Source organism: Triplophysa rosa, linkage group LG1 (assembly GCF_024868665.1).
Source record: "Triplophysa rosa linkage group LG1, Trosa_1v2, whole genome shotgun sequence".
Classification (NCBI taxonomy): Eukaryota; Metazoa; Chordata; class Actinopteri; order Cypriniformes; family Nemacheilidae; genus Triplophysa; species Triplophysa rosa.
In genome coordinates this window covers 38,183,058-38,208,245 of record NC_079890.1, presented here as the reverse complement: position 1 = coordinate 38,208,245, position 25,188 = coordinate 38,183,058, and the positions used below count along the sequence as shown (strand labels likewise).

Genomic DNA, 25,188 nt, shown 5'->3' with positions numbered 1-25,188 from the left:
TGTGTTGTGTTATTTTTGTAAGAAGCTTGACGGTGCTACATCATTTGAATCTTCTGTGCAGCTGAGGCGAGACAGATGTTTGAGGCTGGTGAAACCATACAAATGTGAAGACTTCAAATGCACATTTTCATGTCATTTAATATCTGGCAATTGTACGGACTGAAGAAAAGTTTTGTTATGAATGAAAGAAACAATAAAAGTGAGAAGACAACATGCTCTAGTAGTGAACTCAATGATACAAAGAAAATACTTATTGTTCATCAAAATAAAGTCATTCTGGGGTGCGTTTCCCTAACAACGACATAACCTGCTGGCTAACCACCATAGTACGATGCATCGTTTTAGAAACTAACTAATAGCTACTCACGACTGTTTGTCTCTTATCTGTCGTTTGAACAACGTTGGTTCAACAATATAGTTGATGACGTCACACAGGTGGTGGAGTAATACCGTCTTCTAATTACTCCGTTTAGATCGATTTAATGTCATATTATTGCTGTAAATAACGTACGATGCATCTGAAAATTATTTTTCTTATCGTATTTTTCCTCTTTGTTGTTTTATTTCACGATATTAAATTATTTCATAAGTTTCCTCCCACGTCACTCCGTCCAGGGATTCCCCAGGGTCCTAGAGCATGTTTCTCAGACGCACTCTTCAAAACACATCGCTTCTATTTTCTTGACAAACTAAAAGATGTCAAATTGAATTTGTATATATTTAGAATGATGCATATAGAATGCACTGGATGTTGCGTGCTTACTTGCTTAAAATCATGATGCATGTAAGTCTACATGTCATAATATCAAGGAACTATGCTTCTAAGCAGCTCTAGACCTGTAGTTACAACCACGCAACTTTGCGATGCTGCTTGCGATTGATCGGTGGAACGGTGGTTTCGGGAAACACTTAAATCGTTGAACTATGCAGGAACGATGGAACTTGCGACCATAGTTGGCTAACCATGCTTTTGGGAAACGCACCCCTGGAAGACACAAAAAATTGGGATGTTTAGAGCAACATTGTGTGGCTAAAACACAGAGGTTTATTTTTTGTGTGTTTCTGATACAAGACAAGAACACCCAGCTTAATTCATACAATAAAAAATACATCGACTACAATCGTATCAAAATAAGAACCATTAAAATACAAAAATAGAAAACTATCATTTTTAGTTAGCTTTATCTTCCCTGTATATAGAGCTATTGAACGGTTTAAATGTCTTTGGTCTATTTATCTGGTTAACTCATTCAGAAGGTGTATTTGCTTAATTTATGGATTAGCAGCCTTACGTAGCTTTAACATATAGTTTCGTTCTCTTCAAACCTAGTAGTGGTCATACAGACATATTTCAACCCCAAAAAAGATGTCAATGTTCTGATATTGTTTACTCACTCCCACGTCATTCCTAAACTGTGTGACTTTGTTTCTTCTCAAGGACAGAACAGCAAATGTTGAAGATGACCCTGGACACATGTGCCTTTATATTCAAAATCTTCTAAAATCATATTAAAGAAAAATTCAAATTTACGTGAGAAGCTACAACATCCAGTTCATGAACCAAACATTAGTTTGAACTGAGCGTTTCACTTAGTTGATTGCCTAAGCCGGAACTTGGGAAATGTCATTATCAGAAAAACATTTACATTCACACGAAGCATCATATGATGTCAGATAAGAAAAAAAGATCAGAAAAATGATGAGGAAGATAGAAAATGAGACAAAAAGAAGATCTCAATATTTCTCCTAGACTTCAATGAGATTAAAAAGAGTCTCACATGTGTCTCAGATATTTCTCCTGAGAAAAAGAGACAAGATCTCAATAATGTCTCAAACGGAGCTCAGATTTGTTAAGTCTGATGAAAAAAAATAATAATGATGATAACATAAAATAAAATTGAGTAAATGAAACCTGTTCTGTGCTATAAGTCAGTTTTCTGTGTGATTCCAATAATTTGATCATTTTTATAGTCAAAATCGCTGAATTTGCACATGTCCTGCTCAGATAAACGGGAGAAATGCGATGTGCGGACTGCACCATCACTCACACACTGGGTTGATGCGTGCAATTGGCGCGTGCCTGTTGCTGTCTCTCTGTATGTCGCCAATATAATGTTTGCAGGCACGTTTATTACACACCCTCACTTTCAACAGTCTGGCTAATATCTTTCATGAATGTGTGTGATATAATTAGTCTTGCGACATAAAACCGCAGTGAAGAGGCACAAGGTGAGGCAGACAGTTCCCAGATAGCACAATCCATCTGGCTTACGTCTATTTGACGTCTGCATTTACATCTGCAAGACATCTGCAATACGTAGTTTGCTCATCTGCAATACGTCTCGGAGACGTCTGAACGTCTGTAATACGTCTGCTAAAGATCTGGAGATCTGCTGCGTAAAAACATCTGCTAAACATCTTAGAAAGAGCTGTTGTACATCCATTCTAAATCATAAACATCTTACAGACATCTTCTAGATGTCTATATGATGTCTGACAGCAGACATCTCCGAGACGTATTGCAGATGAGCAAACGATGTATTGTAGATGTCTTGCAGATGTAAATGCAGACGTCAAATAGACGTAAACCAGATGTATGTGTGCTATCAGGGTTACCGTGCCGCAACTGAAGGGGGCAGATACGAGCCAAACAGTCAGGATGACTTTTACAACAAAGTGAAGGAGATTTTCGTGAAGAAGGATAGGCGCATGGACTTCGTTTATAAATAAACGTCAGACCATAAACGGGTTTCAATTGTAGACAAAAAATAGGACCAGACCAAAGAAAACAATTAAAAACTAAATGTTGACCTTAAATAGAAAATTCTTTAGTTTTTCCTGTTATCCTTTTGTTGGACATACCGTCAGTATTAAAATGATTAAAGCATCAAAACGAAAAGCTTTTAAACAACTAAATATTTAAATTAATTGTTTTTGTACACCACTCTTTCATTTGTATCGTAATGTATGATTATGAACAGTGTTGGGTAAGTTACTCTCAAAAAGTAATTAATTACTAGTTACTAATTACATATTCAATAATGTAATTAGATTACTGTACAAATTACTCTCTCCAAAAAGTATTTAGTTACTTATTACTAATTACTTTCTATATCCTACAACAACCTTGATGAGTTAAGTGATTCAAGGATAGACATGAAACGGCTCTTTTAATTCATTCAAATAAATAATATAAAACTACACAAAGTACTCTTATTAACTGACCAAAGTATTACAAATGTGAGAATTATACATTAAAGCACGGATTTTAAAGTTAGACTTTGAATTGTGATGTCAATTCCACTATTGCACACATATTACACACAGTATTTAGTTTAATTACATCAGAAGTAACTGTAATTAAATTACAGAAAAATAAGAGTAACCCCTTACTTTACTTTTTCAAGGGAAAAGTAATTAAACTACAGTAACTAATTACTTAGTAACTAGTTACACCCAACACTGATTATGAAATTGTGAAATTGCAACGTGCAACAAATTATAGCGCTCTCTCGCCGCTATAAATTTAACGTTCTTTCTTAGCCAAATAATTACCTTACCCGTGTGTGTGTGTGTGTAAAGTATGCTGATGAGATATAAAACATAAACAGTATTCAATGTGCATGCTGGCCATTGAATAGTGAATAAGCTACTATTTTGGGCTCATATATTTGTAAATCTGACTCTGAAGGAGTAAGTGCCTCTCCAGCCATGAACCCCACTGCACGTCACTGATATATATTATCCTACAGCACCTTATATTTACTGAAGAACTGATTAGTGTCTGTGTTTAGTTTGGCTGCCTAGCTGTGCGTGCAACCAGATGACGTCATCGAAAAAGAACACGGCGGCCTCCTTAGGTTAAAATGAGTATTACATTTAGGGTTGTTTTAAAGAATTGAAAATATTTGATGTGTTTCTAACGACAAATGCTAGTGTAAGGCTATTACAACGTATTAAGTCATACATCTCTCTATACACTGGGTTCCCTTTAAACTATTTTAGGAGAAACATCTGAGACTACTGTAAGTTGCTGCTTAAATGAAACACAACACAACTGAGATGACAGAGCAACATCACTTTCCTATAAAAGAAGCAGTCACAGCAGTCGAGGATGACATGAGGGTGAGACAGAAGTCTTGTTCTTCAGAGTTTGTAACCTCTCTCTCTCTCTCACACACATGATCAGACGGGCGTGACCGTTGCACTCGGGTCTGTCCATCATTACATCTGTGTGTTCACTGCTGCAACATCCGCGAGTATTCACACAGCTATAAATGAACAGAGAACAGAGATGAGATGATGCAGGTACAGACTCTGAAAACACACACACGTGAATACTCACATTCATCTTTTGTGGTCTCACAGACAAGGCTGTGCAGCTCATCGCAGTAAAAGTCATTCCACAGACCGCCGTGAATCATTCCAGCACAGTCTTCACCCTCCTCATGTCCATGACCCCAGTTATCAGGCTGACCGGACCTCCAGTTACTACACACATGCGCACAGGTCTTATTAACTCTATTATCATCTTCTGTAATGTGACTAAAACACACAGCAGTACACAGGAATTACATACGTGAAGACGGGCACGGATCCATCCAGCCATCTCCAAACGTTCTCCTCCTGTCTGTCTGTAAGTCCCACCCAAAAATATCCTCGACCCACAGTGTGCAAGTGCAGCCAGCGCTAAACACACCAACACAAATCATCATCTTCACAATTTATATATTGTATAAAAAAATTCACATTTTCATTCAATACACGACACAAATATTCAAATCATACACAGCCGTGTAAAAATTAAGAGACCATTCCAAATGTCATTTAATCATCATTTCTAGATTGTGTTCATTCTAGTCCAGTGTTTCAACAAAATCCAACTTCAAAATCAAACCGCATGAGTGACAAAGTCATCCAACAGCAAAGTGAAAGACTGACAGCATGACAAGACACGTGAAAACTGTGAGAAAAATCCAGGTTATCACATAAAAAAATTTTTTTTAAACTTTTAAACACATGTAGAAATATGCTATATTGCTTAGTTATATTGTTAAAAATTGAATCTGAACTTGTTTTCTTTGCAGTATTTGAGGTCTGAAAAAATTCATCTGTCATTTTCACCTGTTTCTCCAGTTTCATTTTCAGCAAATAAATGCAAATAGAAACAATATTTTTATTAGAAATTTGGGAGAAATGTTGTTAGTAGTTCATGGAATGAAACAAAAATGATCATTTCACCTAAACACATACCTAGAAATAGTAAATTCAGAAAAACTGAAAATAATTTTGAAGTGGTCTCTTAAGTTTTTTCCATGACTGTGTTTTAGAAAGAAAAATTTTGAACGTGTTTGCGTGCAGGATTATTTTTTTAACTCATCATAAATTGTTTTTTTTTGCAATGTCTTATGGGGGGTTCACACCAAACACGAATTAAGCGATTTGCGCGAGTAAACATACAATACAAAGACGCAAAATAGACGTGAACTCGCGGCAGGCGATGCGAATGATGCGAATCGGGCGGCGCAAGTTGAAAAGATTTGTCAGCTCGCGCCACAACAAACTTTTCCCGCGAGTAATAAAGAGCGAGGAACGCGATTGTTCGCGTTTGGTGTAAACACAGCATTATGTATATAATTCATCTCCTCACCTGTTCCTCAACATCACCAATTATGACCATGGAGGAAGACATATTGCTGCAAAATTTCTGAGCATTGTCAAAGCTGAGCGGTTCAACATAGAAGAAATAGCAGCTGTATCTGAACCCCAACCAACCGGGAGGACAACCGGACGAATCTGTGAAACCAATGAATCTGAGTCTGTCTCACCAACATTAACTGTTGGTGTAAATTTATGCATGAAACACATTTATCAACATATTTTAGATTTGTAAACCACTCTGAGATTTGTTCTTGCCTGCCTGAGAATACACCTCAGTGGTCTGTCTCGGCTGAAGCGGTGGTAATGGGACTGGTAACATTTTGCCTGGGAGTCCTGGTAACCCTGGTGGTCCTGGTGGTCCCATCAGCCCAGGCCGGCCCATGGATCCAGGCTCTCCCACTGGCCCCACTGGTCCACGAGTTCCTTCCGGTCCCTGAAGACCCGGAGGCCCCGGTTGACCGTCTCTACCCGGCAGCCCTGGCGAGCCTTGCTCTCCCTTGGTTCCCGGGGGTCCTGCGCGGCCTCCGGACCCTCGCGGACCCTTTGGCCCGGAGCTTCCGTGTGGTCCCGGCAGACCTCTTAATCCTGGGAATCCAGGAGATCCATCTGCTCCCTTATCTCCTCGAGGTCCAGTTACACCCGTCTCACCTGTATCACCCCTCTCACCCTTTGAGCCGAGAGGACCCGCATCTCCCGATGATCCTTTTTCACCACGTGGACCCCTTGGACCAGGAGGACCTGAGCAAAGAAGACACAAGTCTGTTAGAAATGTTCACAGTCTGTTCCAAATGTTAAGGTTCAAATTACAATCAGAGAGAATCACAGATTCTCAGATTAGTAGTTCACAGATTTAAATATATCTAATATTGTTCTCGAACCAGAAGGCATGCGACACATTTCCAACTGAAAGCAGCAGAGCTGCATAATACATCAAAATGACCAAAATGTGGATTTCGCAAATTGCTATTGTTATAGATAGCAGAGAATATTGGTTACGTAGAGAACAGTTATTTTAGTTTTATTTTACTTAAGTTTTGTTGTGTTAATATTTAGTATTAGTCTTTCTTTTTATTTTTTTAGTTTTCATGTTAATTTTAGTTTAGTTTTTAACAATTTTGCTTTAAACATTTGCAGTTGTCATTTGCTCATTTATATATTTACTTATATTATTAATATGGCTATATGGTATAATTTATTTTATAATTATTTATTTAAAAAAACGTATTTTTAGATAAATATCTTATTTTATTTTAAATCTTTATTTTAGTTTTTTTATTTAGTTTAGTTATATTTTATTTTGTCTTATATATTTATATTTAATATTGCTATACAGTTCTAATTTATTTGTATAGTTTTTCTATAATTATTTATAAAAAATCATGTATATTTATTTTTATAACTATTTTTTATTTTATTTTTGTTTTATTTGTTTTAGTTATATTTATTTTGTCTTATTTATCTGTTTATATTTAATATAGGTATATATGTTTAAGTTCTTTTTATAAATATTTTTATTTTTTATTTTAGCTCTTTACTTGGTTTTTGCTTGTTTTGTTTTTATTATTTTGTTTAGTTTCTCATTTATTTCCAGTTAACAATCTCAGTCACTCAACTCAGCTAAAGCAACATTTCAAATAATGTTACGTTTTTATTATTATAATTATTATTATTTGACCAGTTTGAAAAACCCATTTCTATCACTCACCCTGTAACACTGTAAAGTTTTTGATAAGCTGAGAGTGTTTGCAGTCAACCAGTTTCATTTCTTCTGAAATGATTGACAGGCTGGTGACCTCCGTGTCAAGTCGAGCGGAAAGGTCATCTTGTTTCGACCTCAGTGTGGAGACGTCTGTCTTCGCCTCGACCAAGCTCACATTCAAACCCACCAGAAGATCAGAATGTCGTCCGAGAAAGTCCGAGCAACGCCTCAATTCGCCCAGCTTCCTGTTGACCCCCCCGAGCAGCTGTGTTGAGTAGCTGATGTTCCCCGTCACCTTGTCCACCTCTTCATCCACCGCGTCCAGTCTCTGTTCTAGCTTGTCGAAGCGTGCGCTAGTTAGGTTCCCAAAGTCAAGCTGCTGGTCCAGTAATGCACGCAGGTTTGCCGCGTTGACATCACTGAGCGTGCTGATATTCAGAATCTGTGTGGATATGGTTGTCAGTTGAGCGTTCAACTCTTCAAGTCCATCGCTGGAGCTCTGAATCTGTGCTGAAGCGTTGCCTTCTGCTTTCTCCAGACTCTGAATCTTTTCCCGTAGCCAGTCTGCGTCGCTTCGGACCAGTTGCGTGTCACGTATCAGCGACTGCGCATCAACGCGCACCTTTTGCGTGCTTTGGCCTGCCGTCTCCAGCGTTCGCTGCAGCGCTAATGTAACTCTGTCTTGTCGTGTGTGAATGAGATTGATGCGGTCGATCAAGAACTGCAACGTGCGTTGCGCATTGACGTTTTCGTGCACTTCGTGCTGCAGGTGTGAAGTGTTTTGCTGCAGCTCAGTCGTTAAGGTTGCGAATGAGAATAGCGTGGTGTTCACAGAGCGTGTGACTGACGTTTGAGCGTTCAGCTGGGAACGCAGCTGGCCTTGTGACACATGCACATCTCGTGAGGAAGACTGCAGCTGTTGCAGGGCCGCTGCATTGGTGCTGACGTGCTGCGTGACTTCAGCTAGCGTGTGACGTAACGCTGACAACCCAGAGCGAAACGTCTGAAGGTCAGATGATGTTTTTTCAGTCTTCACACCTGTCTCATTATCTGAAGAACATATGGAGTTGAGAAGGATGAAATCAAATGTAAACAAGAAATAAAGCAATAAGGTCAAAGGGGAGAACCACAATTTTACAGTAAAGTTTGTCGTTGGACTCACTGAGATTTTTTAAATCTGCCTCCACTGAAATGATCTTCCCTCCATATCTTTCCATTCCTTCAGTGACATCATCCACCTTCTGGACCACTGAAAGAACATTAGTCATGTGACATACGCTTTAAAAACATGTTTTAACGTCAAGAGACCAAACATCGGGAGATTTATTTATTCGCTCATGTTTCATCTGTTTGGAATTACAGATCAGGAATCGGCTAGAAATCTTGTCAGATGGAAACCAGTTATTAATAAAACATTCTTAAAGGAACAGTTCACCCAAAAATACAAATTCTGTCATCATTTACTCACCCTCGAATTGAAGATATTTGGAAGAATGCTTGTAAGCAAACAGTTCTTGGCCACCATTGTTGGAATTGTTCTGTTGAACACAAAAGAAAATATTTTAAAGAATTTAGGAAAACAAACAGTTCTGGGGCACTTTTGACTACCATTGTCATTTTTCCTACTATGTTAGTCAATGGCGGCCAAGAACTGTTTGGTTACAAGCATTCTTTCAAATATCTTTCTCTGTGTTCAACAGAACAGAACAACATCAGAACAAAGAAATGTATACAGATTTGGAACAACTACAGGGGGAGTAAATGATGACAGAATTTTTCTTTTGGGGTCATATTTCTTGACTGACATTTTTTCTTAAATTCGAATGCAGGAAAGGTGTTAGGAATATTTTATATTCCCCAAAAAACGTCTTGCGAAAATTCTTTTTTTTAATCTGTTAAAGAATTAAAAATAAATGAATAAAACCCGTCATACATATATAAATCATAAAAACATCTTAAAAGAAACCTTTTTTGAAGATTATTGTGAATCCAGTACATAAAGTTCTAAAAAAGAATCTGCCAACATTTCGTCTCCTTGGAATAATAAGGTTCTATCTGACATTTTTGTCAAAACTGAGTTATTTTAATATTCTTATTCTGCTGCAACTTATTTACATTATGTGATGTTCTGTCGTTATATTGTGTACATTTTGGGAACAAAAAGGTTTTTACTAAGTCAAATGCATGCGATTTGTTGTCAATGAGGCAGCACAAAAGTCTTTTTGAGAGGATTTCAGGAACAAGAGACAAAAGAGAGCTTGAGAAACGCTGAGCTAAACAGACAACCAAGTAAACTCAAACACAAATTCCCCAAGACGTTTCTCTTTACTGTTATAATATTTGAGTTACGGTTATGAGTGTTTTACTAGCATGTTCATGATGTGGTGTTTAGAAATCACACCATCTGTCCTCCGTCTCCTCATGACTCCACGTGACTGGGTGTTCAGCCAAGTTGCTCAACACTGTTTTAAAAACCCTCTGTGTTTTTCACAAACAAGTGAGATCGCAGAGAGAATGTAAATGGTGTTTGTTTTACCTTTGTAACCCAGCACAGCTACAGCGATGATGAGCAGCAAACACAACACGTACAGCAGAATAACAGCCGTCTTCAGAGGCCGTCTGCTCTTACATTTACTACACTGACTGGCCTCCTGAATGCCTGATGATACACACAAAACACATCCTTACAATAAAGACCTTTGTTCAGGTGTGCTATTACTCTACATCTTTTAAATTAAAAATAAAGTATTTAGTCTACCTTATATTACACTCAAGTATACATGACTTATACTGACAGAAAAGTACTCAATCTTTTGATGGAGATAATCTCTATAAAAGCATAATGAAGTATGCTAAGTTTACTCGACTTTTAGTTGTGTTTACTTTTGATTGAGTTGCCTATTAAATACTTTTTTCACTTACTGTTTATATACATAAGTTTATGTATTAACTAGGGCTGTCAGACGATTAATCGTGATTATTCGCATGCAGAAGTTTCTGTTTACATAATATATGTCTGTGTACTGTGCATATTTATTTTGTATTTATAAACACATACACATACATGCATACACTTAAGAAAAATATTAAAAAATGAAAAACATTTATATATCATTTAAATTATTGGTCAATATAAATTAATACATGTAAATATTTCCAAAATATTTATTCATGTATGTGTATGTGTTTATAAATACAAAATTAATATGCATATACATATATAATATACCCTTATATTAACATTCTGTCAGAAACAAATGTATAATGCAATGCAATGTAAGTCGCTTTGGATAAAAGTGTCTGCCAACTGCATAAATGTAATGTAAATGCATGTTAGCTTTGAGATGGAATAATGTAAACAGAGTAAATAAAACATGCATGGAAACAAAGCTAATCTTTTTAGGAATTTACTTCAAATCTACTTCACTATACTAAACGTATTTTTCGAAAAATGAATACCTACAGAAGAACACAGTAGTACACTTAAGTGCAAAAGTAACATGACAACAGTAAGTATGATGTTAAGTTCACTCAAAAGAAAACTTATAAGTATACTTGCAGTATACAGACTAGTAGTTTACGGCACATACGTCAAAGTGTACCTTCATCAATTAAAATAAATGTGCTACAAGTATTAAACTAGTTAACTATCCGTTTATCTCTAAGTTCACTTGTAGTTCATACAAAAAACTGTGTTGTGAACTATTCGTGTATAGGGCTATCACAATTATTAAATAATTGTCTCATCACAATTATTTGTCATAATCACAATTATTTAAAATTACCGCAATTATTGTAAATAATGTATCTGCAGCATTTTATACCCACCGTCCTTGATCTGCACTCACTGTTACGTTCAAATGAAATTTCTCCATCATTTGAGTTGTATCAGCTTTTTATTTTTTGTGTTAAAATGTTTGATCAAAGTCATTCCAGGTTTGCTGCATCTACACAGCAAGATGACACGGACCTCATAGCAAGTTCTAGTTTGAGTGCTCAAGACATTCATTCAATAGTGAACGTTACTAGTTATTTAGAGAGGTTTAACATTTCTTAATATATCTATATTTCTATATTGAATAAATTTTGTCGTTAATTGTTATAATTGTCATTAGCCTTTAAGTCCCCGTGAACCGGAAGTTGCGATCGTTTTTAGTTCCGTATTTTGACGCGTTTCCAAGTGAAATGGAATTTCTAATGAGAAAAATAGTGGGCGTGACTTTCGTCTTTCTCTGCAATTTGATTGGATGTATAAAAACAGCCGTTGCATTTAGAAATGGAACTGGCAGCAGACTGAAAGTTGAAGGGGAGGAGTTAACGGATGCTCCGCCCATTTAAGATGGATTGACTGCGTCCAAATACCCCCGCTTGCGGTCTTGGCCACTTGAGAGCGCGTGCACGCGACAGGAAGAGTGCAAGTCTGTCCAGTGTCTCAAAAACACCAAAGTGCAGTGCCCTTAACGCACACTAAACTCACACTATCTTGAAACCGCTTCCGAGCGGTAGTCAGGGCTAAGTGTATCCCATCATGCATCACGTTCTGGATGTACTGTCACGATCATGGTAAGGAAGAACCCAATTGCAGGCAGGCGGTGAAGGGGTTAAACAAGACTTTAATTATACGAACAAAAACACCCTCGATGGGGGAAAACCAACTAAGGATAAATACAAAAACAAATACTTCCCACGTGGGGGCAAAATGTAAAGACAGGATCAAAATAAAACTAAAATCCACAGACAGGGCAAGGCAACAGGAACACGGGTAAACACGGAGACTATACAACCAGATAAGTACACTCAACTAACGAGCACAGGACAATAAACACAAGGGCAACAGGTATAGGTAGACAGACAAGGATAATAACGAGGGACAGGTGAGGGACACGGCAGGAGAGCTATACAGGGATCGAGAGGGGCGGGGCCAATGACAAGACCGGAGAGGACGCATATTATGTCATAATGACGATAATCTGTTCCTCTCCACACAAAACCAAAGGCACAAGATAAGGCAGAGTCATGACATATACCATGAGACTTTTTGCTCGGGTCTCGCGAGATGTTGGGGAAAGCTTTCCGGTGTAAGTTATACAACTACTTTTTAAGGTTATATCTTTATTTATCCTATGTTTGGCTAACATGAGTTTTTCTTTTGTTTTTGCTTCTTTGGGTACAGCTGCTTTGATACAATACAAATAAAGCGCTATAAAAATAAATCTGACTTGACTATATAATTAATTAGATATCACATATAATTTCTTAGTAAAACGCAGGTTGCACGTTTTATTGGTGAAAACTTCAGTTATGTATTTTGTAAAACTGCTTTTTAATCACATACTTAGAAACACCACATTAATTAACGTTATATGTTTGCACTTGCTAAGTGTTTCCCTTCGGGTTAGAAACACTACATGCTCACTTGGGATCTTCACACCCACTAAAACACTTGGGCCAAAAACAGGAAATACGTCATGAAAGTAGTCAAGTGGTCAAGTGCAAAGACCGCAAGTGGGGGTATTTGGCCGCAGCCATAGTTACTACAGGAAGGAAGTGCATTTTCAGATTTTAAGTAAAGATTATGAGGGCATGTGAATTTTAAAAAGAGAATGACACACATTGATAAACTATTTACGATAAACGCTGCAATATTTCATGAAAAAATAGGCACTGTAATTTTTTATTTCACTGGGACTTTAAAAACAACAATTAATCACCATAATCACAATTATTTAAGACAATTTATCGCCAGCCAAATTTCATATTCGTGACAGCCCTAGGCGTGTACTCAAAGTTTACTACTGTTACACTTAAAGTGTACTTCAAATATGCTTTTATAAACTAAAAAGCACAGTTTGCTCTGACATACAACAGTATTGTGAAACAGTATTTCAGTGCAGTTCCCTTAATATTTGTGTTCTGACTCACCAAACCTCTTGTATCCAAATGACTGAACATCATCGTCATCAACAAACTCATCTAAAAAAACAACAACAAACCGTTACAAATGCACATGTATGTTAAGAAATGTTCACAGAAATCCATCCATACGCAGCACAGTCAGTTTATTATCATCTTTTGATTTTCATTGAAACGTCACATGGTACATCAGCTCAAACTACAAAAAAACATCTGTTTTTGTAAGCAGATCTGTCATTTGTCTTACCTTTCATTGTGATGACACGACTTGGTCCTTCAAGGATATATTATCTGCATTCAGTATTTCTACAAATGTAGTTTTCAAAGCAAAATGTCCAGGTGAAATATAATGATGGCAGTCTACACTTTGTCATGCAAACAGAACGAATGGTTTCCCGTCACACCAGCCGCTGTGACTTTGATGGCGTTTCTCCTCCGTCCGCATGCACTCGGATTCGGTCAAAAAACCACAAAAATGTCGAACAGAAGAGGAAGTTCCAAGTCCCTCTGACCACGTATTTTCTCCATCAGCCAAGACTCGCCGTCTCCTTCTGTTGAGAGAGAAAGAAGACGTCCACAGCGCAGAAACAATGCTGACGGGTCTATGAAAACGGCCCTGATCCAGAGCCCGGCCCCTTGTGAAACATCTGGAAATCATTTGGAAAGGTTTCTGAGAGGTCTGGCAGAACAATGCAGCTAGTTTCTCAGTTAACACATGCACACTTTTGTGGTACCTAACGTGATGATAAAGATACCGGCGGTGCTTTGAAGTGGAAGGACTGCTCATGATATACAGAAATAAAAACAATATTCTGCACACCTGACTCTCAGTGGACTTCAAGTGAATCTTATCAATATTCAGCGGTTTCTGAATTCTTCGTAGCATGAATGAAACATTCAGGATACTGGAAACACTTGATGGATTCAGATCTGGTGTCACAACGTTGATATACATTTGAATTTTTCTTTCTTGAATTAAAATTAGGTTTAGTGTGGATGTTTTTGATTTTCTCATCTCTTTTTTTCTCATTCTTAACCCGGTTGTTCTTCTTAATGCTGATGTTGGGGGCCCCCAGCACTGCACATTGAGAAATAGGTGCAAAGGTGTTTTACAGCTGTGTCACAGAAGAACCATTTTTAGTTCCCAAAAGAACCATTCACTTATAAGAACCATTTCTTCCTTACGTTTTATAGTCTAGATCAGTGGTTCTCAACAGGGGGGCCAAGGCCCACAAGGGGGCCCCAGCTGACTTCCAAGGGGGCCTCAGGATGACTAATAATTTAAAATGAGACAAAACAAAATTTTAAAACAGCTAAAAACGAAGACATTTCTTAATATTTGCCCATTTTAATATTGAATAAAGAATTTTCCATTTAATATCAACCTCTGAAATATTTTATTGGGTAGAAATCTGGAGATTTTGTGAGCGGAAGGGGGGCCTTTGAATAATGTTGAATACAATGGGGGGCCTTGGAGTCGAAAAGGTTGAGAACCCCTGGTCTAGATAACGTTTGTCCAAAAAATGTTTTTTTTTGATGATGTCATGAAGCACCTTTATTTGTAAAAGTGTATCTGACACAGCCTGTTGAGTTCATGAATATCTCGGTTAATGATCTGATTTCTTTCAATTAGTGTTAATTAAAGGGACACGAGTGAAGCACTATGGGTCACAAAAGTAAAAATTTAAATATAAATAAAATAAAAATTCTCACGAACATCTACATTAACCAATCGTGAAGATCATCAAAGAAGTGACTGAATAAACATTTTGTAACCTTTTTTGTTAAAATATACGATTAAAAAGAACCTTCACTCTGTGCTGTGATGGGCTCATCATAATGATGATGAAAATTATATACAAGCATTTACGGGTTCCATATCGGTATTGGCCGATAAATGGTCATTTTTAATGTTATTGTATAAAATCTAAAATTTAGGCCGATATATTATAGTACAGTACAGTACTGTCTTTCTGTCGTGATCATTCCCTTACTGCTATTAGCAAAACATTGTTGATGTAGTTATTTATGAATGTGTAAATTATAGGAACCTGTTAGACATGTGGCTATTAAGAACACTTTTCTGGATGAACATCTATAATTTGTTTATTAAATTAAAAAAATTACCAAAAAATGTTTGAAGGTTAAAGAATCGTTAACAAGAGTAAAGTAGGCTTGGTATGATTTTCAGAGGAAAAAGAGAGAGCTAATGGTTACTTTTTTGCAGTAAATGTTTCCAAATAAAAGCAGTTGTCCACTTTTTGCCTTTTGTTTCAGTCTTAGGTAAGTAAATATTAATATTTAGATACTGTATATCGGTTATTAATGTTTAAGAATCATCGGTTATCTTTATCAGCCAAAATGTACACATGGGTGCATCCCTTCAAGCTTTTTGAGTCATATTGTTGATTGTTTATGTTAATTTCTAATTACTGTAATCTTGCATTCAAAATATTTGTTTCCAAACTCTTTAGTCTGTCTCATCTGAAATCTGATTCCTGCCTGCTAGAGAAAAATGAGTTTTTATAGTAAATGCGTTCAGTAGTAACCATTGTTTTTGGGGGAATTTTGAATGTTATTTGTCCAAACAGTTTTATAACAGGTACACTAAATGCTTTCTCGTTTGTATGTCACTTTGCATGAAACATCTGCTAAGGAAATAAATGTAAACGTAGCCTACTGCAAATACTGCACTCTGGGGTACTAAAAATACATAATTTTGTAAATCAGTTTTACCTGATGCAGCACACGACTGTTTTAACACAGTGAAACTGAAAAAGTTTTGTTGTACGATGTCAAAGGATGTTTGTTATTTTTTGTCGCTTCAGGCTCGCGCGTGTTTGTTTGTTGCTATTCGTCATGCTGCTTGTCAATCTTAAATAGTAGGAAGTTGCCTGCAATCACAGTTTTGAGATTCGGACAAAAAACTGATATCCTACACCACCAAATACCCCAAAAAGCTGGTCCAATGTTTACTCAAACATACTTTGTGAGAAATATCAAAGCCTCAACCGCGGCTATAGTTTAAAAGTAGCATGAAACCCGTGGCTCAAATAAGGTGGATCTGGCAACCTTACGATGCCCGCCCAGCGCGAGAGCATCTTCCCGTTCATCTCAGCAACTCATTGGCTCCCGGTTTCACCCGCGTAAAGTGGAAATCTAGTCTTTGTGGGCACTTGTGCGCGCTGCAGTGCAGAATTCAACTGGTTTGTTCTTTTAATCAAGCGCAGTCTCTTGCAGAAGTACACAATGCCCGGCACAGCAGAAGAAATATCAAATGCCGCAGACGACGAGAAAGAAAACTCAGGAGAGCAGCAGAAGGTTTTCTCTCATTTCTGTGACGAGCGCGGGTATCTGGATCAGATCAAATACATCCTGCAGTGCGGCACGCGCAAAGGAGATCGGACCGGGACCGGTGTCATTTCTGTTTTCGGCTCACAGGCGAGATACAGTCTGAGAGGTGACTTTACAAAACATCGTTTTTGCACCTTTCGACACAGTTTACTGCAGTATTTCCTATAGTAAACTGGAGAACTGTGTAGTATACTACTGTAGCAGTGTGTAGAATACTACTGTACGTGTATTAGTTATTTGCTGTCGTGATAAACCGACGATAAATATCACGTGATTTATGCACAGCTTTTGAGTGAAGTAGCCTCTCACTGCGGGCTGCGGTGGATGTCCAGCCCGTCCCACATCCAAGTGTGATGTCATAAGCCACGCCCATGTCAAAATACGTCACATTCTCATTAACGTAGAAGCAGTAAGACGCCAACACAGTAGGTGGCGATAATAGACATTATTGTTTGTGTTACCTGAAACACGAAACCTTTACCCTAACCTTACTCTAACCATCTAAACTACCTATGATTGTTAAAATTGACGAAAAAACACGTTTGGGTGATGACGTCAGACTCGAAACACCAAGGATTTAGTGAGAGCCATTTTTTGCACATGCGTACGTTTAACCGGGTTTCTGGGGCGAAACACTTGTTGTGACGTATTGGACATGGGCGTGGCTTATGACATCACACTTGGATGTGGGATGGGTTGGACGTCCACCGCAGGTCGCAGCGAGGTGTACTTGTGAAGTACGGGAAAATGCTGCTGCATCCGAAAGCCAGAGGGCGCTCCCGTGCGGAAACTGCAAATTCGCACTGCAGAAGAAGACCATAACACGTTCTAGAATCTAGGAAATGCCTAAGGGCATGGTTTCATCACTGTTGCTCAAGCCTCATCAGGTATTTTTATAATAGTAAAGTATATGTATAATGATCATGTTTGACGGGTGTTGCTTTTTCAAATGCACGTTATAAGCGATTATTTAGATCGAGCAGCATTTCCTACTGATCCCAGAGCCGTGCTTCACGGACAAGCTACGCATTAAAAAAAATATCGACACATTGCATATCGCAGCCAGCTTAATTTCAATGGGATTTAGTGGTATCGCGACAAATTATCTTGCAGCCTATTATTAATGAATAGATAAACTGTCGTAAATACTGTACGTTAGTTTACTAAAAGTGCTTGTACTATAATAAGAATCATAAACACTTAAGTGTACTTCAGTTCACTTCACGTTTATGTTGTAAAATGAGTTGCATTGTAATTGTATATAATAAATATAAAAGCTTGTCTCATAACGCTGTTGTTTGTTGTCATAGATCAGTTTCCTCTGCTGACAACCAAAAGAGTTTTCTGGAAAGGCATACTGGAGGAGTTGCTTTGGTTTATCAAGGTATTACGAACGTTTGCTTCATTAAAATCATTATTTACATGTGTTTTATCACCACTGACCACCGTCTATCTGACTTCAGGGTTCCACAAATGCCAAAGAACTGTCCGAGAAGGGCGTGAGAATCTGGGATGCCAACGGATCCAGGGAATTTCTGGACAACAGCGGCTTCACGGATCGAGAGGAAGGAGATCTGGGCCCGGTGTACGGCTTCCAGTGGAGACACTTTGGAGCGGAATACAATGACATGCACACCGGTAACACTGATACTTTAAAGAGTACATAACATGAGATCATGAAAATGACATTTCATGCTGTGTTTAATGTGGCCGTGTTTGAAAGTAAGCAGTCTGCCAAGTTGTAAATCCGAAGGTGAATGAATAACAAAGTTATTGGCTTGGAAAGAAGGGAGTCGACTCTGAATCACTCAAACGAGTCGTCACTAGTCTGATTCGCGAATCTCCGTGGATTTACGTCACTACATATAGTCCCCGCCTACGTTTTGCTAGGACTGCGCGCGAAAACTTCACTCTTCTCCCCCAAACACTGTAGCTCGTGAGCTTCATTCGCGGTAGACCAATCACAGCAGACTAGACCATCTGACCAATCACATCAGACTAGGCTAGAGGAAAAGGAGGGGATTAGACCGATGAATCACGCAACAAACCATTTGAGAGTCGGTCAAGAAGTAAGGTAAGAATAATTACCTATTATTACGAAATAATCGTGTTTTTACACCTTCTATGTACGTAAACTTGTTGTTGGACACTCCGTGAACCAAAGTAGGACCTTAAAAATCCATAGTTATGTACTCTTTAACTCATGAGATGATAATAATAGTGTATGGAACTCAGGTGTGGGTCTAATCTGTGCTATATACATTCATCTCTAGATTACTCTGGCCAAGGGGTTGACCAGCTGCAGAAAGTCATCGACACCATCAAGTCAAACCCGGAGGACAGACGGATCATCATGTGTGCCTGGAATCCCAAAGGTGTCTGAATCGCATCAAAAACGCTTCATTAACACAACAAACGCACACAACTCACTTTTATTGAAAGTCTTGGGTACGTACTCAATACAAAGTACAGTACAGTACAGTATGGTAACAGCGCACACACAAACATACGTTAACAGAGGAATTTGATTAAAGAATAAATGTCTCTTTCTTCTTAGATCTCCCTCTGATGGCACTGCCACCGTGTCATGCATTATGCCAGTTTTACGTAGCCGACGGTGAGCTGTCATGTCAGCTGTATCAGCGTTCTGGAGACATGGGACTTGGCGTGCCTTTCAACATCGCCAGCTACGCCCTGCTCACCTATATGATCGCCCACATCACTGGACTCAAGGTGAGCACGCTTCATGGTTATGATTTCAGCATACTGACTTTAATCAATTGTGCATGTTTGCATTTATATACGAAATAAAATGTAAATGCACGAAGTAACCAACTGAACCGGATACTTTACTGAATTATTTTTATCTTCCAGCCGGGAGATTTTGTGCACACGATAGGCGACGCGCACATCTACGCGAATCACATCGAGCCTTTGAAAGAGCAGGTATGTGTTCACCAGTACGTTCAGACGTTTTGCAGCAATGTGCACAAGCATGTTCTTAGCGCGTGTCCTGTACCCGCAGCTTCAGAGAGAGCCACGGCCGTTCCCCAAGCTCAAGATCAGACGCAGAGTCGAACGGATCGATGATTTCTGTGCAGAGGATTTTGAGATCTGTGACTATAACCCTCACCCCGCAATTAAGATGCAAATGGCTGTTTAGACTTCACAACGGTCTTAAATGCACTTTGTGTTTTATACAAACATTTTAAATATATGTTTTCATATGAAATAAAAGTTTTTTAAATAAGGAAAATATTTATGCTTCTCATTCATTTATATCTCATCAGATTGGTCTTCAAGCTGAAGTTTATGTACGAGATCATGTACATTAAGGATATACCTGCCAAATGTGAAATCGCTGGACACAAAAATTGATTTGAAAGGTTTTATTGAGCTGATTTGTAACAAATGTAAACCTTCTCCAAAGAAAAACCATTTTAGACCAAGACACACAGTTCAAACAAGACCAACATTCAATTAGCTTCAATCATTTGTAAATAAAATCTCATTAATTAGGTATATTCGTATAGAATTTGTAAGTATTAAACTTCACCAGTCAAGATGGACGGTGTGTTGTCAGTTTTGGAAACAAATATATAGTATAATGCAATGTAAGTCGCTTTGGATAAAAGCGTCTGCCAAATGCATAAATGAAATGAATGAAAAATGGTGGCTGTTTTGGGGCAATAACAGACCTTGGAATGTCACGACTGACAAAGAATTAAGTATTCAAGAGAGCTGTGTAATAACGTGCAGTCATTCATCTTCACCATCACGTCTGTGTTTCTATTCCTCACTTGTCCTGCTTCCGAATGTTTTTCCAAACCTCTCCATCAGGAAACTGATGCTTCTGTACCGACTCTTCCAGCATCTCACAGGAGAAACCAGGATCCTGAATCAAAATCAGAGCTTATTTATGCGATTTCATAAGATCTCGCTGTAGCCAGATTCCTGTGGTTTACAATTTACATTTATGCATTTTAATTCAATGTTACCTATGCTAAAAAAAACTGAAATGTTTAATCACAGTGTTTGAACTCTTACAGTAAACAATCCTGGCAATTACATGTCTGGGTCATATTTAATCACAAAACCGCAGGAAGGTCAATTATTCATACACCATGTAGTATGTATTGTACTCTAGATATGCTGATTTTAATCAATGAAATTCAGTCCTACTGTGCTTTTTCACAAAATAATGTCAAGCCATAAGTTTTGTTTTTGATGCCAAATGTAACGTTTCTTTTTGGGGTTGAATAAGACATGAACAAAATTCACACAGTAATTTTACTTTCATAATAAATATGGAAACATGTTGAAAGCTATCGTGTTGAATCTATATTTTAAAAACTCTTTCTTTCAGCAGGTATTGTCTCTAAAGCTATTGAAAGTTTGTCAAGTATGTCTCATTGTTGCCTCTTTAGGATGAGTCACTTCATTGTTTTCCTCACTTCTCTAAGTCTGTTAAATGCATAAACCGAAGTAGTAATCGCGTATATCAGTGTCTGCATGACCATTAGTTGCTTTACATTTCATTTGAATTTAATTTCTTCTTTCCTAAATGGTAAAAGTGCTATTGTCTACTACGTCCATGCTTCACTTCAGAGCAGAATCATGAAACGCTTGTTCACAGACTATTGATAGTCCAGTAGCATCTTCTGTCTCATACTTCACGCCTTTTCTTTCATCTGTTAGTGGACTTACAGTTGGTGGCATATAGCAGGCGTTTCTGATGTTGGTGGGGCTTCTGAAGTGTTCGTGGAGGTGATCCACGTACTCACACATCCTTGGATAAACACAGTCGGGATTGTATAAAGATCAGCAGAAATTCCACTTGATATTTTTGTTTCACAGAAGAAAGAAAAACATTTACTTGTAGGCATTTATCAGATAGCTATATGATTCTCATGTTTGAGTGAATTGTTTAAAGCACTGTTTGATCCCAGAATTCAGTTTTAATTCCTGGTTATAGAATCAAAAGTATATTTCAAAATTGATTCCTGGCCGTTGTTTTTGATTTATTTTTATTTATATCTAAGCTCTCACACTTATATCTGAAATATGTCAAAAACGTGACGCCTTTTTGGAATGGATTTCCAGCTTTTACCTGTTGTGTAAACTTGCGGACACTGCGATGTAGTCAAATAAAATGAGATGCTGAACAAGCTCACAAAGCCCCACACCTCCAGCATGAGGACACACTGGAACTGTAGGGAACACGAGAAGACCCGTTTATATTTCTCACACTTCAGACATGTACATCAGAGGTTTGCATTCACGTTGATCTCACCGTTGAACTTGGCAGCCATGAGAACGATGGCGAGGTTTTCATTAACGCTGCCCACCCGACAGCTGTCGATCTGCACAAACTGCAGCGCGGACGCTTGGAGAAACTGCTTAAACATCACTCTGTTGTGACACTGACATTAAACACACATGAGAATCTCAACAATGTCGTTTGAGCTCATCTTGTGCTTTATGCTTGCGGGCTCTCACCTGCTCTCCTGTGGCGACTCCGATGCCGATGGGAGCGAGTGCCTACAAACACAAGACGAAGAGTCGAAATCAATCTTCAAACGATAATAAAAACAAGACCGTTTACCTTAGAGATGAACGCATGACCGAGAATATCATCGGGACATGTGGGCTCCTCGATCCACAGCGGACGGAACTCCGCCAGACTGGTTACCCAGGCGACCGCCTCGGCAACATCCCATCGTTGGTTGGCATCAACCATCTGACGGAGGAGAGTCTTGTAAAGTCACCTTCACGTCACCACATGGTATATAGTCTCTGCGGTTTGAATTACCAGGATGTTGTTCGGGCCGATCATCTTGCGGATGAGGCCGCACCTGCGAATGTCGTCCTGTATGTCGGCTCCGACCTTCACTTTAAATTTCGTCCATCCTTGAGCGAGAGCGTCAGAGCAGAGCTGCACACACACACAAAACCCATCATTGTAGCAACATTACAACAGAACGCAAACACACGACAGACAAACAAACAGAAGCACCTGAGTGAGCTGTTGGTCGGTGTATCCCAGCCAGGCACAGGAGGTGGTGTAAGCCGGATAACCTTCCCTTAACATCTGCTCCTCTATAGTGTTCACATCACAGACGATCGATAACATTACAGCATCAGCATCGTTTCATTGTTACTATCGTTTAAAGATCCTTCAAATGAAGACGTTTTGTTAAACGACACACATTCCTACCTCAAACTACAACTACAGCATATGATGACAGAGTACGGGTGGCTACGTTTGTATCATTTTTGATAAAATACATTATCATCCAATCATACAGTAAAATCGATTTCTTTTTGGAGGAACTGAGATCTAGAAAGAGACGAATCGACTTTTGCTTATTTAAAAGTAGATCGAAGCGTCTTCTTTCACTGCTTTTTGTCAAACTGGGATTAAAGTTTGTGTGTGTATTTCACTTGATCGTTGTCAGGGTCTCACCTCTCGTCTGATTTCCCTCTCTGGCTTTTATAAGAATATCTATTAGAAAGAGAAACAGAATCATGCTTCATATGAAATCAAGGATGAGAACAGATTCACATTTGATTTTACAGTCATTCACTTGAGCAACATTTTGTCAAAGTTGGATGAGGAGTTCAGACCTGACGATCTCACCTAAAGCCTCCTGCTCAGTCAGAGCATCGGTGATGTATCTGAAATCTATACACCTGATCAACTGCGCAGGATCCTGAACAGAGCAGACACAAATATACAACATACAGAAACTCTTTATCTAAAGTCTTCTTAACACGCACTGTGTATTTGATATCTTTCACGCAAAGCCGCAAGACAATTAAAAGTCCATATTTACCATATCCACAAGGAGCTTCCACAGGGGCTGAAAATTGAAATACGTTTTCCAATTAAAACGAACCTCTAATGATAGATTTATTCACTTAAACAACATAGTAATCCCGTATAGAGGGTCTTAAACTAACCTTGCCCTCCGCTCGTGCCCATAGATCCCAGACAGCATTCAGAATGGCAGCTGTGGCAAGCTGTATGACTCCTTTCTCTGGTCCAATCTATCAGTCAATTCACACGTGTGTGTTCATTCAACAGTACATAAAGCCAGAAACGCTTAATGTTTTCTTACTCACCCATCGCATCTGACCGTCACTGGACAGCAGTCTGTAAAAACCTCGGAAGTTACTGACAATCTCCTCCAAAGTTCTCCCGACCACCAGGGAAGATAAAGCTTTAACTGCACATACAACTGGACATAAACACATAAATGCATCTGTCAACATAGCAGTAAGAAAACAGTGATGATGTATTAATAAAAGGACCCTGTTGATTATTTGCTAGAAGAATTGAAATAAGACTTTTTTTATATAACACCTGGAATTATGTCTCACTCCATCCCTGCTAAAAATGACTATGAACATTAAATAAAACGTTTTGAATGAAAACTTTCACCACAAGGTGACAGGCTTGTGCCATAACTGAAGCGAAGACTATACATTAACAAGACGACGCACTTTTTTTACTAAGTGCAACGCGTTAGCGAAGGAAGTCCAGCCTTCCGGTAAAAAACAACCAATCATCGATCGCACAAGACTGACGATTCTCTCAGGGCGGGGCTCTATGGAGAGTCTCGTGAGGAAAGCGTTGTTGTTATAGCATAATTTGAATTTACGAAACTACATTTATGGTAAAGTCGATGTCAGGTTTAACGGTTGGTCATAATGTGTTGGTTTAATATCATGGGCCTTTTCCCCGTCAAGTAGTTGCGACTTGGTCTTGTATGACTGAAATAGCTAAGGGACTGAAATCACGTGATACTAAAGTCACGCGCTGATGTTTTTGGTTTTACTCAAACTAGCATTTGAGTTTATAAAACTCACCGATTTCCGTTCCTTTTCCCACTGTAAAAGTCAGTCCGTAACCCTTCAGTTCGGCGTTCGTGGTCTCGATCACAACATATGCAACCGAGTAATCCGGATCGGTGTGCTGCGAATCAATCACAAGTGTTCAATACGTTATGCACCATCAAGATAATACAAAGTCGGATCTCTCTAAAATTGCTTTATTATTAAAAGTACGCACCATGGCATCAGATCCATGTTGTTCCAGGGACGTCGGGAATCTCACGTCACGCACTGTCAAATTTATAATTTTATTTCGTAACATCTCGTGTTAACGTAAGTTGTTTAAGTTTTGCATAAACGGGAAAGTGAAACACGGAAGAGCCTTCACACGGTGACGCGGAGCTGCGCAGCGCGATCGGCGTCTGACATCAAAGTATCGCGAGAGCGGGATTCCCAAGCGCAGACTTCGTTTGCGCTGACACCAGCTAGGACAGTGCAAAATAATGCAACAGAAATTATTGTTTTAATATTATAAGGTAACTTTCAAGCTACACCCATTTCCCCTAACCAGCGCCACTCCTGACAGGTACCTGCTACAGTCATGTCACGATTTTTATTTCGTTTAGTTGCCGTTTGTTCCAGATTTTACACAGTATTCTCATCTTGTTTCTTCATGTTATTTTTAGAACATTCTCTCAGACCAGTGTTTTATTTTCACAATAGTT

General features: G+C 38.5%; 3 protein-coding genes across 6 annotated transcripts; 1 reads left to right on the top strand and 2 right to left on the bottom strand.

The window, feature by feature from the left end:
• Nucleotides 1–120: 120 nt before the first annotated feature.
• LOC130553390 (collectin-12-like) lies at nucleotides 121–16,027 on the bottom strand. Of its 2 annotated transcripts, XM_057332341.1 has the most exons (11): nucleotides 16,010–16,027; nucleotides 13,521–13,824; nucleotides 13,283–13,333; nucleotides 9,897–10,019; nucleotides 8,523–8,609; nucleotides 7,367–8,410; nucleotides 5,917–6,399; nucleotides 5,651–5,796; nucleotides 4,580–4,689; nucleotides 4,346–4,491; nucleotides 121–4,271 (listed from the first exon to the last, which is right to left on the bottom strand). In XM_057332341.1, the coding sequence occupies exons 2-11, from the start codon at nucleotides 13,525–13,527 to the stop codon at nucleotides 4,264–4,266; spliced, it is 2,205 nt and encodes a 734-aa protein (XP_057188324.1). In that variant the 5' UTR covers nucleotides 13,528–13,824; nucleotides 16,010–16,027; the 3' UTR covers nucleotides 121–4,263. The 2 variants fall into 2 exon arrangements, with proteins under 2 accessions (XP_057188324.1, XP_057188315.1); XM_057332332.1 differs by lacking the exon at nucleotides 16,010–16,027 and having other exon boundaries at nucleotides 13,521–14,942.
• Nucleotides 16,028–16,420: 393 nt separating this feature from the next.
• tyms (thymidylate synthetase) lies at nucleotides 16,421–19,891 on the top strand. Its single transcript, XM_057344869.1, has 7 exons — nucleotides 16,421–16,733; nucleotides 17,938–18,011; nucleotides 18,091–18,265; nucleotides 18,901–19,002; nucleotides 19,185–19,360; nucleotides 19,502–19,573; nucleotides 19,653–19,891. The coding sequence occupies exons 1-7, from the start codon at nucleotides 16,523–16,525 to the stop codon at nucleotides 19,788–19,790; spliced, it is 948 nt and encodes a 315-aa protein (XP_057200852.1). The 5' UTR covers nucleotides 16,421–16,522; the 3' UTR covers nucleotides 19,791–19,891.
• A 110-nt stretch (nucleotides 19,892–20,001) lies between these two features.
• Nucleotides 20,002–24,868, bottom strand: enosf1 (enolase superfamily member 1). Of its 3 annotated transcripts, none has more exons than XM_057344837.1 (15): nucleotides 24,702–24,868; nucleotides 24,500–24,605; nucleotides 23,753–23,868; nucleotides 23,591–23,677; nucleotides 23,464–23,490; nucleotides 23,268–23,340; nucleotides 23,094–23,132; nucleotides 22,644–22,726; nucleotides 22,440–22,562; nucleotides 22,233–22,367; nucleotides 22,127–22,168; nucleotides 21,921–22,050; nucleotides 21,738–21,837; nucleotides 21,335–21,463; nucleotides 20,002–20,522 (listed from the first exon to the last, which is right to left on the bottom strand). In XM_057344837.1, the coding sequence occupies exons 1-15, from the start codon at nucleotides 24,783–24,785 to the stop codon at nucleotides 20,417–20,419; spliced, it is 1,380 nt and encodes a 459-aa protein (XP_057200820.1). In that variant the 5' UTR covers nucleotides 24,786–24,868; the 3' UTR covers nucleotides 20,002–20,416. The 3 variants fall into 3 exon arrangements, with proteins under 3 accessions (XP_057200820.1, XP_057200830.1, XP_057200840.1); XM_057344847.1 differs by having other exon boundaries at nucleotides 21,335–21,416; nucleotides 24,702–24,867; XM_057344857.1 differs by lacking the exons at nucleotides 24,500–24,605; nucleotides 24,702–24,868 and having other exon boundaries at nucleotides 23,591–23,667.
• Nucleotides 24,869–25,188: the final 320 nt, after the last annotated feature.

Coding starts and splice junctions, on each gene's coding strand:
- LOC130553390 (XM_057332341.1), bottom strand. Junction 8,411..8,522: donor GGCAGATTTAAAAAATCTCA/GTGAGTCCAACG, acceptor TATGTTCTTCAG/ATAATGAGACAGGTGTGAAG. Junction 6,400..7,366: donor AAACTTTACAGTGTTACAGG/GTGAGTGATAGA, acceptor TTCTTTGCTCAG/GTCCTCCTGGTCCAAGGGGT.
- tyms (XM_057344869.1), top strand. CDS start 16,523: ATGCCCGGCACAGCAGAAGAAATATCAAATGCCGCAGACGACGAGAAA. Junction 18,012..18,090: donor AGTTGCTTTGGTTTATCAAG/GTATTACGAACG, acceptor ATCTGACTTCAG/GGTTCCACAAATGCCAAAGA. Junction 19,574..19,652: donor TCGAGCCTTTGAAAGAGCAG/GTATGTGTTCAC, acceptor CTGTACCCGCAG/CTTCAGAGAGAGCCACGGCC.
- enosf1 (XM_057344837.1), bottom strand. CDS start 24,785: ATGTTACGAAATAAAATTATAAATTTGACAGTGCGTGACGTGAGATTC. Junction 23,491..23,590: donor GGGCACGAGCGGAGGGCAAG/GTTAGTTTAAGA, acceptor TTCAATTTTCAG/CCCCTGTGGAAGCTCCTTGT. Junction 20,523..21,334: donor CCTGCTATATGCCACCAACT/GTAAGTCCACTA, acceptor ATTTTGATTCAG/GATCCTGGTTTCTCCTGTGA.